Consider the following 18,314-nt stretch of genomic DNA (forward strand, 5'->3'; position numbering starts at 1 on the left):
AGAAACCTGGCAAAGGTAGCAAAAAAGACCGGCGCAGATTTCAAGAGAAACTGCAGCTAGCATCCACTGAGCAACACCGCGTCAGGTTTTTTCCCCCTTCTTTTCTTTTCTTCCCCCTTTTTCTATTCTTCCAGTCCTGATGTCTTGATCCTGCGCTACCAGAGCGAAGGAGAAAGAGAGCGGAAGCAGGCGGGTGGAGCGAGCAGAGGACCAGGGATGCGAGGAGAGACGAGGAAGACGGCGGAAAGCGTAAAGCGTAAAAAGGAGCAAACTTGGTCCAGAGTGCCGCAATCCCCTGCACGGCGGCACAAGGGTTGGATGAGAAAGAAAAAGATGGCCGATTTGTTTTGTAGGCGTCTGGTCGTGTTTTGAAGACGTTCGAGAGTCGTTTGAAGTTTGGAAGTTTTTTTTTCCTTTTTGGATCAAAAGATGAAGTTGAAGTTGGAAGAAAGTCGGGTGGTATTGGTAATACAGGCTAGGGGAGGTTATTTGGCCCTGTTTAGGCTTAGCGCGGTACGCCCTGCCGCATGTCAAATTTACATGGCGTATTAGCGTTACAGGGTCCTTTTTTTTTTTTTTCCAAGGAACAAGGAAGAAGAAGAAGAAGAAGAAGTCGAGAAGAAGTAGAGCAGGGATGGGGCAGATCCAGATGGGGGGGGGGGGGGTAGACTCGCATACACGACGGAGGCAACCCAACTGTTAGACGGAGAGGGTTGATTTGGTACCGCCAGCGAGGAGCTGCATATGTACGTATACTAGTATAAATATACAACGTATAGCAGGAGAGCAGACGATATGCGATATCCCGAGAGTATACGAAGAAGGAATAGGAGATTGTGCTGATATTTGACGGGATAATATGCATCTGATACCCGATTGAGAGGGAGATATGCATGTTCTTGCATGTTGTCAATGGCCAGACCCTTTCTCGATACGAACTCCCCTGCCACCTCCCTGCGTTGTTGGCATGATGTTGGCATGACATGGACAATACGTCGTATGGTGATCCAGATGTGTCGCCTCTTCATTGCTTCGTCTGTCTAGCCGTCGGACGTGGAGTAGTTGAAGTCGTCGGTGGGCGAAATGGGCAAAGAGTGATGTGTGGCCCTACTTGCCGGCGTTTTGGACAGCGTTATTAAGGCTAAATTGGCCGTCGTGGGCGACCTCTGTGAAGCCACCCCCTTCTCGTAGTCCCGGTATGCCACCTACTTGGAATGTTGAAAAGGAGGGAGCACTATACATACGCTCAGCCTTTACTAGCTCTCATGTGTCCGACGAGGATCCCTGAATGGGACAGCACATGGGTTGTCACAAATGCAAGGTTGCGGTGACCAAGTTCATCCAAACTGACTTCCCACAGTCCCCATTTCTTGTCCGTTAACATCCGGGGTGGTGCAGTCAGTCCATCGCTTATGTTCATGACAGTGTCAAGGAAATACGGACACAGTCTGATATCTGGGCCATTTTGTGAGATCCGTGCGGTCATGTTTAGGTACCAACACCGAATGCCTTCAAGTGCCGCCGTCACCGCGTCATATCTCAAGCCGATGGGTAGATGAGCTCTGGGGCATAGCCTCGGTCATTGCTACAAAAGAGAAATGGTATGTTTAGTGCAGGGAATTCTCAAAATGGCTGGTGTGGTTTTGCAATCCTAACCTATGACATGGTTCAAGGACTGCTTCCCCCTTCGGTAGTACAGATTCTCGCCAAAACCCAGATCCCCAAACATCTTTTCGAAGGCGTATAGTGAGGGGATGTTGCTAGCTGGCGAGTGTATTAATAGACGAGATTACAGTCATCGATGAGCATGGCCTTCCCAACTAGCCATCGCTGGTACATCTACCAGTGCCTCGTCTACCAACGTCCGATAGGTCTCGCATTGGTAAAATATAAACTAAAACCGAGCCTTTGGGCGAATGTGAGTACTCCAAGCCAGCTCCAGGAAGGGGTACACCACCGAGTGAGCGACAGGAGCTGAGTGGTAGCTGAGCTAAGAATACAACCATTGAGATAGCCATAGTATTTAATAGGGTCAGGCTATCTCTCGCCATGTTGAGGCTTATCTAGAGCTTTAACACTCTATCAACACTGCACAGAAATCCTAGTGGCAGCCAAGAACATATTTATATCGAATAAATATGTAACACCGGAACGACAGTGCGGAGCCATGTTCTTTTATAGGAACAATAGACATGTTTAAGGGACTATAGCATAAAAACTCCCTGTTTGCTCATCTGCGACTGAGTTGGGGCTTCTTCGGCTGATCTGGAATAACGCAGCGCAAAGTCACAAAGGCCTCTCTCTGCGCTGTATGATGAATATTCCTCAATAATTCTGACGACTCCTGGATATCTTGTGACGATATAGAACATTCTATTTCAACCGTTTATCCTGTGTCTTGTGCATGTCTGTATATATCGAGTGGAGGACAGTCCACCCCGCGGGTGCATAACCACCATGGATGTAGCTCTGATCTAGGTCTCAACTCTTCGAGAGAGCAGTGGGATATCTGTGTTCAAAACTCTCTGACTTCTTTTCAGCACATCTAGATATCCAGTCAGTAGATGAGACGCGCAGTAGACTGTTGGCCGGTCGAAGCATCAAGCATTATATCTCGTAGATTCCGTATTACAGGTCCATTATCAAGGCCGTTCAAGCACATATATAGGCCTCCTTCTCCTCTTCAGTGTATAACTGCTCTTCTCTTCTTTCTTGACCGTCAACTGGAAACACTTCAAGCCTCCCTTTTTATATTGGAAGTTTTACATTACTGTCACGTGATATTCTCAACTTCTAGCCTGTTCGAGCTTCGTAAAAAAGACAAGTCGACAAGCTGATATTTGATAACAAGCATTATTCAACAGCAAGCAAAAGAGACAAATGGCTGTGATGCTTTCTACTTGATACTACTCACTCTGCATCATTCATCCTCCCCCCTTTGATGTTGCTGCGGTAGTTCGATCTTTAGCCGGGCGAGCTGCCCTTCATCTTCCGCCATGAATCCTCATATCTCCGTTCCCCGGCAGCATGCTGGCCCAGCACAGTTCGGCGGTGCCTCGCCGCAAAATAGAAGCCCCTACATACGGCTCCCACAGGCATTTGGGCCGGTAGGACGATGCTACTTCACTTTGCGTGCTATTTTTCCATACTGATATTCGGGGGTATAGGATGTTCAAAGTCTCGCAGATGGACTTTGAGATGGCCATTTGGGAGATGACATCTCTTGTTATTGCACCTAAGAAGGTGTTCAAGTCCATGTACTATCATGTTGGTGATGCTTCCATATATATGCCCTGCCAGAAACTGAAGCTAACTGACTGTCCTTAGAAACGTTAGTCTATGCCTATACATAACATGCTGTCCACCATGGTCTTAACATCTATCTAGAAACGAAAAATACCTGGCACCGGCCTGACCCATCATTCAGCTACCTATTTTCCTTCTTTTTATATCTGACGGGCCTAGCATGGGGCTTTGCCTACAAACCGACCTTCGTCTCTATAAACGCCCTCAGCTTATCCTTTATCTTTATACATTTCCTCGGTGCCTCCCTTGTCATTTCGACGATAATGTACTTTTCGGTTGGCCGGATATTTGGTCCAAACGGACCTGCCGCGGCAATAAGTGCGTGGAGGGGGGCAAGATCATCGCTGGGCCGCATGAGACGGCGTGCGCCGGCACAGGGTCTCTTTGGACTCTCGGGGGACAAAGAACACGTTGAATTTGGATATTGCTTCGATGTGGGTCTACTTACATTTGATGAATATGCTATATTATTTTTAACCACCATTCTGCTTCATAGGTTTCTAGCCGTGCTTTCTTCACACTCTACCTCCACCTATACGTTCTTCAATTTATCCTCCTCCCCGTTCTCACGCGAGGAACGGAATCATCCTCCAATTTTCTCGCCACCATTCTAGGGAACACTCTATACCTCTCTGCTTTCACTTATTACACCTATATTTCTTTCCTCGGCTATAGCAACCTACCGTTCTTGTACCATACGGAGCTTCTTCTGTTGCCCATTGTGATAATGGGAATTCTGTGGTTTATAAGTTTATTCTTGGGGTGGGGGATTGTCCGGCAGGGTGGAGCTGTTAACTGGCTCTTATGGTTGTCTTGATTTGGCAAAATGAATATTTAATGAAGAGGATGGATGGCACTTGAAACTTGTCATTTGAAGAATCAGTTTCGCTCTACAGTACCAGAAGGGCCTGACGGGCCTCGTGGATATCCCGCGAGAACCGTACCAACTGTATGGGAATATGGATAGATCTTGGCTTGTACGCATGTTTTTGGTTGCTTTGTTCTTGATGATCTTTGTGCATGCATACTTTAGCTTGGTGGTTTTTATCGCAGTGACTCAGTGACTCTCGTATACGAGAGCTTTAGTAAATACTCAAACAATTTCTCGCTCTTATTTTAGCATCACTGCGGCTGAATTTATCCCGATCTCTTCCGTTCCTGCGTCATCGGTCATGTTCACACTCAGAGCACTGCAGCATTACATGCTATAGGAAGTATACATTTATATATCGAGGCTTTCGTCTGGTCTTCACATACGTGATGTATGAAGGCAGGCCTGCGATTCTCTCCAGCACATAAAAACATAGCCCTTGTTATTAACCATCTAGCTCTTATCAATGGACTTTCTCTCTCGGTCCCGTCGCATCACCTACTCACCACATCCTCTTACATCTTTCCGCGCAACCCAGTCAGAGACTTGGATCAATCCTCAGAGCCATTCGATAATAGAGGATAGTCTGATTGCGCGCGTCAAAGGCGACACTCTCGTGCCGAGCACATCGTTACCTGCAAGAAAACTGCCACTAAACCAGCTAAGCGATGAGGAACTCCTGGCGCGGTTCACCCATGGGTTCTTTGGCGGGATGTTATTTGCTACTGAAAGACTCATTTTAGCATCCGGTGTATGGAGGTTAATGGCGGTACAAATAAAAGGTTACCCGCCCTCATACTCTTCTCTATTTCACAGAACCCATGCTAACAGGATGCTGTAGGTCTCAGTCAAACAAACCCATTGACGCTGGTTACAGGGCCTACCAGCCTCAGCCTACAATCACCAAAGGACATATGGAGCGCCGCTGAAATTCCAATGACGACATTGCTCCCCTTGCACTCAAGGCTCTTTGGCTCATTCCAAGTCACCGACTCGCAATTGGTTGGTCAAACACAGCAGACCTTAGCCTCAACAATTACATCAAAGATGAAAGTCCACGATGCTCAAAAAAACTACTCATATATTGATTTTGGGTTTGGAAGAGGAAATTTTGCCGGATGTCACAGATTGTCTGTTCACCGACAGAGGTCTGTTGATGATATTTCTCCTGGTATCGAGGGTACAGATCCCAGTGATAGTGTGATAGAATTCCGTCTATCGCATTTTCACTGCAACCCAGCAGGCGGCAAGCTGCACAACCTCTCCATTCTAGAGAGCTTTCATCAGATATATGCCAAACTATTGTTTACTGATGCATTAAGGCTTCTCTGCTAGCTTCTGAGTTGGTGTATATATGACTTATACTCAAAACTCAGATATTCTGTCGGGCACATACAACAGGCTTGACTCACAAATATCTCTTTTTTTGATACCCATCCTGTTTTAAACCAGGGTATCACAGGTCACTCTCCTCCGTTTTGAATTTCTTTCTCAAAACTAGAACTTGATTTCTCTGTATATATAGTATGTATGATATGCTAAACGGAATATACTCATAAGATTACAGGCAGCGGGTGGTGTCCACGCCCTGTTTGATAAAAAGCCCACGACCCTTAACGGTGATGGGGTATATTGCTGTTTCACTGCCATTTCTTCCTGCATTTGTATGGTATTATTGATTATTTTGTTTAATTTTAATCCCAACGAAACGCGCTTTTCAAGGGAAATATTAAACTTTAGTAAATAAGCTTAAACCTGGAAGGACCGGCCCGCCCGCACGTGCCTTCTTTTGTTCCATAATTATGTATCCATCCAGCTTGTAGAAAAAATATGCTATTTTTGCAGAATCGATTTTGACTGGGACTGACGTCTCCATCGGAGGGGGGAACGGTTTTCATATCGATATGCGGAACAGTTGGTTCCTGCATGGTCTAAGGCCCCTCGCTGCTATTCTCTCCAGAGAGAAAAGATGAAGTAAAGAAGTAAAGCGAAGCAGGATTCTAGGCAAAGGCACCATCGATTTGTCATATTTGCAAGGAGCAGCGGTGCGAGGCGCTTTTACTTACCGGGAGAAGTCCAGAAGAAAAAGGGCTGTGTCCACCATGGGCAGGGTGCGGGATTGCTTCTCCACAGATCATCTCTGTACTAATTTACATATCACCCCCACTCATCGAAAAGAGCATTGGCCTTGTATAGATATCACATATTAAAACTAACGGTGAAGCGAAAGATGTATGTACCTCTGCAAGTCATCTTCGAGTACATATACGAAGCATATTATTGATCGCCTGAGCGTACATATATACATATGCTTTGGGGACTTGGCCACCGCCAAATAGATGGATCAACTTTTCAATGGCTGGAGCCCCTCCCTGTCAATGGCACATGAGTCTCACTACATATAATATATAAAATGTAAGGTTAACTGAGGGAAGTCAAGGAGGGGGTCGTGTGAGCTGTCCAATCTAACTAACCGACGAGGTACGAGTGATGTCAGCTCCGGGGAAATCCCGAGAAAGGCTAGAATATATTGCCTTACATCTTGGCGCAATCTCACCGTCTCTCTTCCTTTGATATAATTTATGGATCGAAGTATTTTTAATTAAAGTGTGCAGTCAGCCAGCTGCCCAATTCAGGGGAGGCAATGTGACGATGCAGTGGCTGGTTCTGTACTCGAACTATCGAAAGTCTAAAGTGTAAGTATATATTAACCGGAGCTGCCATCCCGCTTGGGCGCAACAAAGCGAAATGCAATTCTTTTTTCAAGGATATAAGTCTTCTAATGTGTCTAATCGATAAGATATTCTAGATCGTCGTCTTCAAATGCGCCCCTCCGTGCGACAAGTGGGGAGTCCGCCGTTATTGAAGGAAAGTCATGGGCGTCAAGGCACGCTTTGCGGCTCCGAAGAACTGCTGGCCTAGCACGAGTGATCATCTCCTCCTCATACTCGTTGATCACTTCCTGCTGCGTCTTCTCCGGAGAGTGTGGCGACGGCTTGATAACTGGAAGTAAACCATCTACCAAGTTGAATACGTCGAGGATGCCGTGATTCCCTGCTTCACCGCGAACTTGAAGGCTAATTGTTAGCCACCAGGGGGAGATTGTAGGCCCACGGAAAGAAACGGGGATATATACTCACACATTGTCATTGCGTGGGCAGCGTCTCCGACCAGGGTTGCCATGCCACCTAGATTGGTCCATGAGCCCTTTGGTGGGGTGGGCCAGTCCTCCAAGGAGAGGACCTTGGGCTCTGTGCCCTCTGGGATGCTCTGCACAACCTCGCGGAAGGGTTCAACCCATCCATCAGCCAATAAATGCATGAGTTTTATTTTGTCAACGTTGTCAGTTGGTATCTCCATATTAGAGGCCCCCTTGCGACACAGCCAGCTTATCAGGATCTGGCACTCATATGTATCACGATCCTCGCGATCATTGTTAACTGGGGTATCAAGGAACGAGAACCAAAAGAAGTTATTAGTAGCTGGGTCGCTCGCTTGTAGGAATAATGGGTCTAAGGCTTTCATCTTGAGAGCAACACGAGGAGGTAAGGGAGTGCTCACCCCCAGCAGGCGTATAGGAAGCGAATGGTTCTCACACCTGGCTGGCGTTTCGTTTGCAGCCAAAGAACAAAGCAAAGAGCGTGTCTTTGATCGAGAGCCGTCACATCCTACCAGCAGAGTCCCTTCTGCGGAAGAGCCGTCTGTAAATTCACAGCGGACAGCCGTGTCTGACAGCTGACTGATACCAGAAATAGATTTATTCCACTAGTATAGATCAGTATTACATGCTACTAGATATTAGGCGGGGAAAAAAAAGTAAGGCTCACCTGGATATCAATTCCATTCATCAGCAACCTGCGCAGCCGCTCTCTCGACACCCTCAACCTCTTTGCCGGAGGAACCTTCCACTTCATCTCTCCGGTCCTGAGATCAAACAGCAAGAAATTACCATTCTCCCCCTTTGCGACAGCCTCCGGGTCGACATACGTCTCTGGCAGACGATCGATCAGATCCTCCGGTAAGAGCTGGAGAAACGCATCCAGAGACCAGTGGATCGTCAGTCCCCAGCCTTTGCCGCGATAAAGAGGATCAGAATCTCGCTCGAAGATGGAAAAGGGCACTCCGTGTTTGCGTAGTGCCTGGGCGAGAACGAGGCCTGTGATGCCCGCGCCAATGATCAGGACGTGAGGCGAGGCCATCGCTAATTTTACTTCTCGAAACTCGCCGCTTTTTTTTCTTTCTTATTTCCCTTTTTTTTAGAGTGTATATAGATGGCTATACTCCGCGGTGATATACGGCGTTCGTGGGAAGACGAACAGCAGCACTCAATGACGATCGCGGGCTGGCAGAGGCAAAAAAAGGCTGGGATTAAGCTTGATAGTCGGATAGGCTTCAGGATAAACTTGTTAGCGTCTTAAGGGCCAGGGCTTTTCGGCTCGTAACCAGCAGTTCCTGGCCTGAGGACGAATCCTGTGGATGTCAACAGGACTTTGATACGTGGCGAAACAAGATAACTTAAAGGCATCTGTGCGGATGATGACTAATAACTCTATTTGATAATAAGTTTCATGCGGTTCTTCATGACGAGTCTTCAACTATGTAAGTACGAGAATTACGAGAGGAGCCCATCTTCATGGGACAGAGAAGCCGAAAATAGCGCAGCTACAAAGACCGTGAAGTGGGTTTTATTAGTTGAGTTTCTTGCATCAACACTTAAACAACACCCCGCTAGTAGGTGGAGAGAGTGGATGTTCCGTTGTAGTTAAACATGGACTAGGGGCGGGTCTTTTTTCCTCAAGGACAGAGTGATACTCTGGGTAAAGCGACAAAGACGAGAGAAAAGAACATCGTTAATAAATATATACAGGGTATATTCTATGAACAGGAATAGGAAAGGAATTTAAAGACATGACCAGACATTATACATGTGAGAACCAGCTGCCAAACTCCCTTTTTATTCCCCTTAGAACGAGTGAAAAAAAAAAAGGAAAAAGAACGGGTCTAATGTAGCCAACTTCGTTCTGGATCTCGTTCGCTGTTGGTGCTGGTGATCTCCACCTGGACGGTCTTCGTTATCTGGCCCGGGCTAGAGAGGAGATTGCTCTGCGGACCTCTCCCGCTGGCAGACTCCACGTCGTCTCGCTGGATGGGTCTCCCGTCGCTGTCGACAGGTAGTATCGCCTCTAGAGAGCTGAAACTGCCCGACTTGATTAGCGTGTTGTTGCCCGTAGGGATGGTCTGAGATCGTATGGTGGAAGAGTGCAGGCCGACGGATTTCAGCTTGACTGAAGTGCCGGCGCTGCGGCCGTCAGAGGTGCTGTTGGGGTACTGCAGAGGGCCGCTCTTGGATGTCTTGCCTCTGACGAAGGTTAGTAGTGGGATTAGAGTAGGCAGACAAGTGATGGCGATCTGTTTGGCGGAAACGTTAGCTCGTTAGCCCTCCCTCTTTACATAGGATGTATAGATTTATTTATTTACTTACTCCGACGTTCAGCTCGATGGTGCCCCAGAGGATGAGCATGGTAGAGTTGCCATCCCTCGCAATGATTTCGATCTGAACCACACGCATGACCGAACAGGCGGTGGTGAACAGACCGAGCAGGAAAACAGCCATTAGTCCCAGTTTTCGTCCCCGGCTGATGCGCACTTTCATCCATAGCGGGATTGGCGTCAGAAAGACAATAAGGTCGCAAAGTATGGATACACCGGCAAGCGTGTAGAAAACAATGTCGTTTGGCAGGCAGGTTCCGGGTGTCATTGGACGCCATGACTTGTGGACGGGAGAGCACTGGAAGAACAGGACGAGGGTCCCCGCAAGGTGAGATAGGATGGTGAATATCATGATACCCCGGACGACATGGCGGTAGGACTTTTCAGAACTATGGCGGATGATGCGTAGGTAGGCGATACAGAGGGCAACCTTGAAGCCGGTGATACCAGCCATATAGAATGGACGGCCGGCGAAGTTGACCTGCACAGGTCAGTCGGACGGTTAATTTTGCATAGTCACAGGGCCGTTTACCGTGGCATAAGTGTTCAGGCTCTGTTTGGGTCGTAGTTTTAGAGGAAGACCCAGGCCAAGGCGGGACTGAGTTATGCACAACGCGCTGTATATAATCCCACATACCTAGCGGTCAATATTAGCAAGGGGGTGGATATGTCGTATGTATGCTATTGGGTAGATGCGTACCGCTGAAGACACAATCACAGCATCGTCAACTCCAAAGCTCTTCTTCCACACTGCACGAACCCAGACCCGGAGACAGACCACCACGGTCATGACAAAGGTGAGCGAGATGCATACCGCGAGGATGGTCGGATATTGCGAAATCGCATTGACCTCTGGTGAGACATGGTACACCCACTGCATCAGGCCTGCTCTTTTGGTCACACCAAAATTTCTCTTCCTTATGTCCGTATCTTTGTTGGATGGGCGTGTGTATGCCAACCGGTTGAACTAGATCTAAGCACTCTAGAACAACCAGAAAAGAAAAAGAATTCCGGGGCAGCGAAATGCTAGGCCTGGGACCTGCAGGCCGTCATATTTGTACTTCAACAGCCCATCATACTGCCTTGGGAGTCCTGGAAAAAGTCCACAGGAAAAAGCAAATTGGAGGCACTGGTTGCTTTGATGAAGCTTTGAGAGAGAGCTAAAAGAAGGGGTCCGGGATCAGAAGTTGAAAAGAATGTGCGAATATTAATATTATTGCAAATGAGCCCAGGCGCGACCCCCATCTACGAATCAGACGGTAAATCGTTCGATAGGCTGACTTGATGCTTGTTGTCAGTTTTTATTTTCTTTTCCCTTCTTTTTTTTCTTTTTTGCATAATCCGGACCTTTTTGGCGTGAAGACGTATCCTCATACGAGGTGATCCGATGTCAATCGTGTCCTGAAAATGGAGTTGATCAGCAGAATTTCCCCCAAGCAACAGGAGGGTCACCTGCTGGCAAGCAGTTGACGGAGATAACTGGTACCCAAAGGCCGATATCATGGAGATACACACTCCACCGTCTCGGCAAGGGAGAATGTTACATCTGTCCAACCACTCAGCATAGATTGAAGGAGGAAGACGGTGACGGGTGGCCTGACAGTCGGCTTCTCTGTCGTAAGCGAGCGGATGCACCATGCTGGGAGGACAAGACAAGATTACCCTTGGCCAAATCGCATATATCTTTGCTATAACATCCATAGTATGCGGGAGGGGTGTATATATTCATATCGAGACACCCATTACATAGTATGTACATAGTACGGGGTATACTACTATGTTGGTACATCGGTATATGTATGTAGAGGCCCAGAGCCCGAGGCCTGTTTACCAAGGACGCCATCATGGGGGAGCGGACCCGGGCTCGAGCACAAGGAAGTCTCTCTGTCGTATCCCTACTATGTAGGCCCTGGATATCTGGCTCGTAAAGGAAAAAATAAATAAAAAGAGAGGCTTCCATCTTACCCTTGGGAGTGTTCTAGGGCGAGCCTCCAGAGAGACCACACACTCGTATGGACTGAAAGAGGGACGATGGTCCGGACAAGCATGGGTGGATGCAAGTCAAGGTTCTCTCCTCTTCGAGGACGGGAAAGGGCGTTTGGTGGTCCCTGGGGATCATCTTCGGGTGGGCCTCCAAGAAGTGGGCGTTTTCTTGGTGAGCCTCTTAGGCTCAGGTATAAAACTTATCACAGCACCCAAGGACCAGTAAGGAGCTTCCTGGTGGCAAGGGGTTCACAGTAGTTGTACACTAGCCATGCTTTTTCCTTCTGCTTCTTTTGCTTCTTTGCAGAGAATCATGTCTGTCGAAATGCTACCCTGGTCCCCAATTAGACATATAGTATATGTACATATACGGAGTATGCAGCAGGGTCGTCCTATCATCTGCCGGGTTGGACACTGTGCGAATAAACCCAGGGATGATTGAATATCAACACGGGAATGAATGATATTCAACTCCATTCTTGTCCCCCACCTCTGGCAGCGTCTGAAACTTGCATGCTTCTGGTCCTCGATTGTCGCGTTGTCCTCGGTATGTAGCATTTGTCGACCGGGTGGCCAGACGGACTGATATAGGGGGAAAAAGCAAACAAAACCACGTTTATGGACGCTTGCATCTTCTTTAATCTCTTTCGCTTGTCTTTTCCCTTGCTTCTTCTCTCCATCAATCAGTCCTTGATACCTCAGAAGCTTTCTGTGGCTGCTGTTGTTTGATATCTGTCGAGCTCAGCGTCAATCATGTCGGACTCAGAAAAGTCGCCCGTCGACCAGAAGATGACGCTGGACAAGGAGGCGCCGGCGTCTCCTGGCCCTTCCCGAGATCTCGACCAGGCGTACCGATTCCTGCAGCAGTACGGGGAGAATGGCGACGGCGAGGAGGCCAGCGACGCTGACCTGAAGAGGATCCGCTGGAAGGTCGACCTCTACATCATCCCGATCATGTTTGTCTGCTATAGCATGCAGTTCATCGACAAGGTCTCTCTCAATGTATGACCTGTCCCATTCTCGTCTTCCGTTGGTTGCTTGTTCTCTTGTTGTATCAGGATTAACGGGATGGCTATAGTACGCTGCTGTTATGGGCCTAAATAAGGACCTCAAGCTCAAGGGGAACGACTTCTCCAACGCCGCCACAGCATTCTTCATCGCATATCTCATCGCCGAAGTGCCAACAGGTAGGTTTTTAGCTGCTTATTATTATTATTATTATTATTATTATTATTATTATTTGTGAGCATGATAACTGATTGAGATATAGGTTACATATTGAACAAGATATCTGCGCCAAAGTGGCTGGCCCTTAACGTCACCCTCTGGGGCATCGCGACCGCCTGCACTGCGGCAGCTCGCGACTATCGCACTCTTCTCGCAGCTCGCATCTTCCTGGGCATCTTCGAGGCTGCCATTGCGCCCTGCCTGGTGCTCATCAGCAGTCAATGGTACACCAAGTCCGAGCAGGCGCCCCGGTTCTGCATCTGGTACTCTGGCCTGGGTCTGGGGCAGATCATCGGCGGCCTCGTCTCCTTTGGCTTCCAGCACGTCAAGGATCCTGACTTCACCGGCTGGAAGGCCATGTTCGTCGTCCTCGGAGCTGTTACCTGCGTGGCTGGCATCTCTACCTACTTCATCATCCCGGACAGCCCCATGAAGGCGCGCTTCTTGACCGAGAGGGAGAAGGCTGCCTTGCTCAAGCATGTCTCCTTCAACCAGACCGGCGTCATCAATACCAGCTTCAAGATGTCCCATATCACCGAGGCCTTGCTTGACGTCCAGCTCTGGCTCATGACTCTCATCACCGTCCTCGTAGGTGTCTTCTCTTACTGCATATTGCTTTACGGGCTAATATAAAACTAGATATCCGTGTCCAGCGGTGTCGTAACGACATACTCTGCCACCCTAATCAAAAACTTTGGCTACTCAGCCCCCAGATCTGCCTTGCTCAACATGCCCGGCGGCGCCGTCTCCATCGTCAGCACAGTGGCGGTCGGCTTTGCAATCCGGTACAAGATGTTCCGCTCCGTCGGTATTGTGGCCTGCTGCATCCCCGGCATCCTAGGCGGTGCCCTGCTCTCCTTTGCACCAGAATCTAACCAGGGTGCTCTCCTGGCCGGCATCTACCTCGTCAACTCTATCGTCCCAACTCTCATCGTCATCTACCAGTGGCTCTCTTCCAATATCGCCGGCAGTACCAAGCGCTCCGTCAGCGCCGCCCTGGTCACCGCGAGTTTCAGCATCGGAAACATCATCGGGCCCCAGACCTTCCAGGCAAAGGACGCCCCACGCTACATCCCAGCAAAGATTGCCGTTCTGGCTACCCAGGCCTGTGGAGCGGTTCTTGCCATCATCCTGCTCATGTACTACATCTGGGAGAACAAGCGTAGGGACAAGGCCGCCGCTCAGAACTCCCAGGCTCTGCCCGTCACTCAGGATACCACTCTCTCCCAATCGACCTCCCTCGAGCAGAAGAAGTGGGATAACTTGACCGACAAGGAGAACCTGACCTTCAGATACGTCTACTAAAGGGGGGAAAGATGAATATACATATAATTCAAGGTTAGAGCTTGTTATTTTTTTTAACTATTAATTCAGCCATCATTCCTTCTATTTTTCTGTATATATTTCCTGGCTCGAAGCTCCAGCTTTAATTTCTTTTCTTTTCTCGCTTGATTGATCCCAGACTGTCAGGATAGAAATAGAGAGTATATATAGTCTCTCCGGTAGATAGTAGAGCGACTACTATGTACAAATGCCAGAGCTATCGATGGATACGAGAAACACGAGATCTAGTATATACTTTGTACATAGTAGACCCCAAGAAAGGGAGCAGACTCGTTATATACATCAAGATACTCACACGGGTATTATACTTAAGCATCCGATCCGTACGAGCGAGCTCTCGTGTCGCGGATATTTCAATTCCTGGCGCCTCAATGTCCGCCTCGTTCATGCTAGCAGGCATTTACGTAAACGGACGCAATAAGAGCAAGAGGAAGAGAGATAAGATGGAAAATACGTAACTTTAGGCTTTGTTATAGTTTAAAGTATGTATTGTTCATCAGGGGGGAGGATTCTTATATACGGAGAGGCCGTACCTGGATCATCCCTGGAGATTCTCACAACACACAAGCAAGGGGTGGGAACTTTGCACATAAATTGTTCATTGTCAACTCATATAGCCTATAAGACGAGATATTTATGACAATGTATCCAGCTGTCAGTGAAACCAAGGAGAAAACAACGAGAGGCCGGATGCGAGTCTGTCACGACCGTCCGTTGCGTCCAGCCAACGCTCCAATATACCACTGGAAGTGAAAAAAAAAAGAGGCACAACAAGCCGACCGTCTGAGATAGGCTTGCTGTGATCCAAATGAGGATAATGGATGAGAGAATGTTGTGGTTCTATTTGCTTTTCCCCTTCTTCTTGCTAGCAGCTGGTCCCATGGCGGCTGCTCGTAGCTTCTCCTCTCTGGCCTCTCGTTCCTGTGCCTTCTCACGCTCACGCTCCTCGCGTTCCTCCTTCTCGGCCTCCTTACGGGCCTTCTCGGCCTCACGGCGTTCCCGGACGATAGCCAGACGGGCCAGGTCGGCACGGGCTTCGTCCGTCTTGCCTTCGGAGTGTAGCTTGAGGTATCTCTCGCGCGCCTGCTGTGCCTGCAGCGCCTCACGCTCGCGGCGGGAGAGCTGTGAAACATCCCCTTTCTTGGCCGCCGGGGCAGCTCCATCGACAGGAGCGGCGGGCGAACTGGCTGCCTGGTTCCGGGCTTTGGCAGTGTGGTTCGGGTTGGCTGGCATATCTTCATCGTCTTCCTCTTCCTCGCTGTCACTGGGAGGGAGATCTCCTGGCTCGGCTGCCACTTGTCGTTTCTTACGGATAGCAGCTTCTTTTTTGGCTTTGGCAGCGGCTTTACGCTGTTCACGGGTCATATCTTCCTTAGCAGGGCCGTCCTCGTCCTCCTCTGACTCCTCCTCCTCGTCTTCCTCGTCCTCCTCTTCTTCGGAAGACTCTATCTCCTTTTCATCCTACTGATCCGTCAGCGTGTGGCCATCTTAAGGTGACTGACTTGTATATGGCAACAGAACTAACCCTCCACATTCCCATCGGGTCTCCATTCTTATCCAACGGCTGCAGGTCTCGACTGAAATGCTTGCCCCCTGAGAAACAGACAGAGTTAGCATTTCTATGACCACTCTGTATCCTGCCAAAGACAGTCAACTTACCTCCTCTCGTCGGCTTGCTGAACTTCCCTCCACGTCCGCGAGGCGCCATGATTACGCGTGGGTTATATAGATGTGAAGGGCGGGGATTTATCGTCAAGTAAAAAGATAACGATCTAGGCAAACGCAGAGCAAAGAATGCAACCCCCACGCTTTCAGCAACAGAAACTGGCCGGGATAGAAAAAGAGAACAAGCAGGATGAAGACGAAGACGAAGAGCAAAGAAAATATTGTTCAGGCAATAAATAAAAAAACAATAAAAAGGTCGAAAAAGAAAGAGAGAAAAACGGGCATCGAGTCACGTGCTCCTTTTTTGCGCCCAAAAGTTTTGGAGGGGTTGGTCACGTGAGTGCCCTCTTGTTTGCACTGTTTGTATACTTAGTCAGCATATCGATTGGATATAAAGTGAAGAAGATACAGTGAAGCATAGAAGACAGTGAAGATGGAGGAAGAGGAGGAAGATGGAGAGAGATAGAAGATGAGGAGGGTGATAAGAGGAGGTGAAGAGTCGCAGAAGAGAGTAAGATGGACGGTAGAAAAGATAGCAGAGGGATGGTAAAGATGGTGGAAGAGAAGAGTAGAGCAGCAAGAGATATACCAATATAACAGAGTTGATATGCAGTATATATTTATTTCTATAATATATGTCTAGATGATATGTTCTTTATAACTATGCCGAAATGTGCCAAAATCGAATAACGATGGGAAACCCCTATTCAACAAGCACAACAGTATAACCAGAGCCGTACGTACCTTGTACCGCCGAAAAATATACTTGGATGTAAAGGAAGACCTCACACTCTTGCCATGAGCTTCCATCCGACTGCGTTGTACCGGGATAGCATCAAGATGGCCAGGCCAAGGAACATCGACACGCCAGCAAAGAGCTGGGCGTATAGATAGTCACCATCTCGCAGGGCGATCAATGCGCCCGCGATGGGCGATCCGGTCAGAGAAGAAAAGCTCACGATGCTCAGCGTCATTCCAAACCTGATACCGCTCTTCTTCAGGTCGGTCGTGAGGCTTGTCAGGGCAGCAGGGAACAGCGCCTGTATCCCAGCTGCAAAAAACCCGTAAACGATAGAGAATGCGTACAGGCTAGGTTCCTTGTTCACGCCTATCCATCCAAACAGTGCTGCCCCCGCCACGACTGAGCAAGGGATAAGAGCGTTGATCGGACCGGATTTCCAGTCTGAGATGTAGCACGGTATCACACGGCCAATGACCCCCACAGCGTTGATTATCAGGATCAGGTTTATGGAATCGGACTGCGACAGACCTATTACGTTACGGCCGAAACTGCCGATGTAGAAGAAGGCTACGTATAAGGCCCAGAAGTTCAGGAACATGGAGACTGCGTACAGCGTGTAGGCGGGTTCGCGGAAGGCCTGGAGTTCGAAGAAGGGACCCGTACGACGGGGTGGTAGCCGCTGACGAAGGAAGAAAAAGCCAGGAGCCAGTGTTACGGCCGTTATCAGGCCGATGACTCTCATTGTCCATCCGAAACCGATCTTGGGGAGCAGCTGCTGTACGACCACCGGGAAGACCATGCCTCCTGTTGCGCTTCCGGATGCAGTGATGGCGATTGCCAGGGACCGACGAGAGCTGAAGTATGTCGCCAGCAGCGCGATGCTGGGGCAGAAGATGAGGCCGCTGCCTATCCCCATGCAGATGCCCTGGGCAAGGAACGTCTGCCAGTACGTCTTGCACAGGGACGTCATGAAGATTGCAAATATGATTATGATTGCGCCTATGGACCAGACGGCCTTGAAGTAGCCTGCATCCGTTGCTCGGCCGGAAAACGTCCCGATGAAGAAGAGGAGGAAGATCTGGGTGCCTCCGATCCAGGAGATGTCTGAAGGAGAACGATTCAGGGCTTCGGTATAGTATGACTGAAAAACGCCAAATCCATTGATGTAACCCCATGTGTTGAAGATGACAAAGTGAGCGAGGGCGACTTGGAGCCAGGCATGATAGCCGCCATCTGGAGGGGGCCCAGGATCGATGTTGGGTTCCCGGGTTCGAACGAGGGAGAGGGTCTTTTCAAGAACACCGGGCCTTTCTATCTGGTTGGTAGATATCTTGGAGATTCCATTGTTTTCATGGTCTGACGATGAGCCGGACGGTATCCGTGAGCCATCAATTTCCACTTGGGATGGTACTTCTGCAATAGAGGAGAGAGCGGTGGCCTCACACCCTTTCTCCAGGTCCTGCACATCTTTCTCCGGTGTAGACGATTCTGCTGTGAGTCCCATCACCCTCAATATGGATGGTACTTTCAATGGTCAATAATGTACCAAACGTTGATCATGCAAAGGGAAGATGCAATGGCAGTGCTACCAAGGACGATTGCTCTCGATGTGTTTTCGTCTTTGACTAGGGCAAGTATTTAGCAATTGTCGTCCATCCAACATAGAGAGGACATACTAATGCATAT

At 48.8% G+C, this 18,314-nt stretch overlaps 8 protein-coding genes across 8 annotated transcripts; 3 read left to right on the forward strand and 5 right to left on the reverse strand.

Moving 5' to 3' along the window:
* Positions 1-1,107: 1,107 nt before the first annotated feature.
* On the reverse strand, positions 1,108-1,486 carry MCYG_08255 (uncharacterized protein; the record flags this gene model as incomplete). Its single annotated transcript, XM_002843126.1, has 2 exons — positions 1,108-1,205; positions 1,258-1,486. The coding sequence occupies 2 exons, from the start codon at positions 1,484-1,486 to the stop codon at positions 1,108-1,110; spliced, it is 327 nt and encodes a 108-aa protein (XP_002843172.1).
* Positions 1,487-2,564: 1,078 nt separating this feature from the next.
* MCYG_08256 (UNC-50 family protein) lies at positions 2,565-3,920 on the forward strand (the record flags this gene model as incomplete). Its single annotated transcript, XM_002843127.1, has 6 exons — positions 2,565-2,824; positions 2,852-2,917; positions 2,957-3,103; positions 3,168-3,267; positions 3,337-3,359; positions 3,428-3,920. 6 exons carry the CDS (start codon positions 2,565-2,567, stop codon positions 3,918-3,920), a joined length of 1,089 nt encoding a protein of 362 aa, XP_002843173.1.
* Positions 3,921-4,643: 723 nt separating this feature from the next.
* On the forward strand, positions 4,644-5,512 carry MCYG_08257 (conserved hypothetical protein; the record flags this gene model as incomplete). Its single annotated transcript, XM_002843128.1, has 2 exons — positions 4,644-4,959; positions 5,019-5,512. 2 exons carry the CDS (start codon positions 4,644-4,646, stop codon positions 5,510-5,512), a joined length of 810 nt encoding a protein of 269 aa, XP_002843174.1.
* A 1,453-nt stretch (positions 5,513-6,965) lies between these two features.
* On the reverse strand, positions 6,966-8,376 carry MCYG_08258 (FAD binding domain-containing protein; the record flags this gene model as incomplete). Its single annotated transcript, XM_002843129.1, has 3 exons — positions 6,966-7,180; positions 7,318-7,942; positions 8,005-8,376. The coding sequence occupies 3 exons, from the start codon at positions 8,374-8,376 to the stop codon at positions 6,966-6,968; spliced, it is 1,212 nt and encodes a 403-aa protein (XP_002843175.1).
* An 802-nt stretch (positions 8,377-9,178) lies between these two features.
* Positions 9,179-10,121, reverse strand: MCYG_08259 (uncharacterized protein; the record flags this gene model as incomplete). The annotated part of the gene is made up of 2 exons (XM_002843130.1): positions 9,179-9,586; positions 9,660-10,121. 2 exons carry the CDS (start codon positions 10,119-10,121, stop codon positions 9,179-9,181), a joined length of 870 nt encoding a protein of 289 aa, XP_002843176.1.
* A 2,282-nt stretch (positions 10,122-12,403) lies between these two features.
* MCYG_08260 (allantoate permease) lies at positions 12,404-14,182 on the forward strand (the record flags this gene model as incomplete). The annotated part of the gene is made up of 4 exons (XM_002843131.1): positions 12,404-12,652; positions 12,729-12,837; positions 12,921-13,465; positions 13,517-14,182. 4 exons carry the CDS (start codon positions 12,404-12,406, stop codon positions 14,180-14,182), a joined length of 1,569 nt encoding a protein of 522 aa, XP_002843177.1.
* Positions 14,183-15,061: 879 nt separating this feature from the next.
* On the reverse strand, positions 15,062-15,929 carry MCYG_08261 (conserved hypothetical protein; the record flags this gene model as incomplete). Its single annotated transcript, XM_002843132.1, has 3 exons — positions 15,062-15,682; positions 15,747-15,814; positions 15,881-15,929. 3 exons carry the CDS (start codon positions 15,927-15,929, stop codon positions 15,062-15,064), a joined length of 738 nt encoding a protein of 245 aa, XP_002843178.1.
* A 618-nt stretch (positions 15,930-16,547) lies between these two features.
* MCYG_08262 (conserved hypothetical protein) lies at positions 16,548-18,132 on the reverse strand (the record flags this gene model as incomplete). Its single annotated transcript, XM_002843133.1, has 2 exons — positions 16,548-16,589; positions 16,678-18,132. 2 exons carry the CDS (start codon positions 18,130-18,132, stop codon positions 16,548-16,550), a joined length of 1,497 nt encoding a protein of 498 aa, XP_002843179.1.
* Between the last annotated feature and the right edge of the window lie 182 nt (positions 18,133-18,314).

The sequence above is a fragment of the Microsporum canis genome, genomic scaffold, assembly GCF_000151145.1.
Source record: "Microsporum canis CBS 113480 supercont1.8 genomic scaffold, whole genome shotgun sequence".
Classification (NCBI taxonomy): domain Eukaryota; kingdom Fungi; phylum Ascomycota; class Eurotiomycetes; order Onygenales; family Arthrodermataceae; genus Microsporum; species Microsporum canis.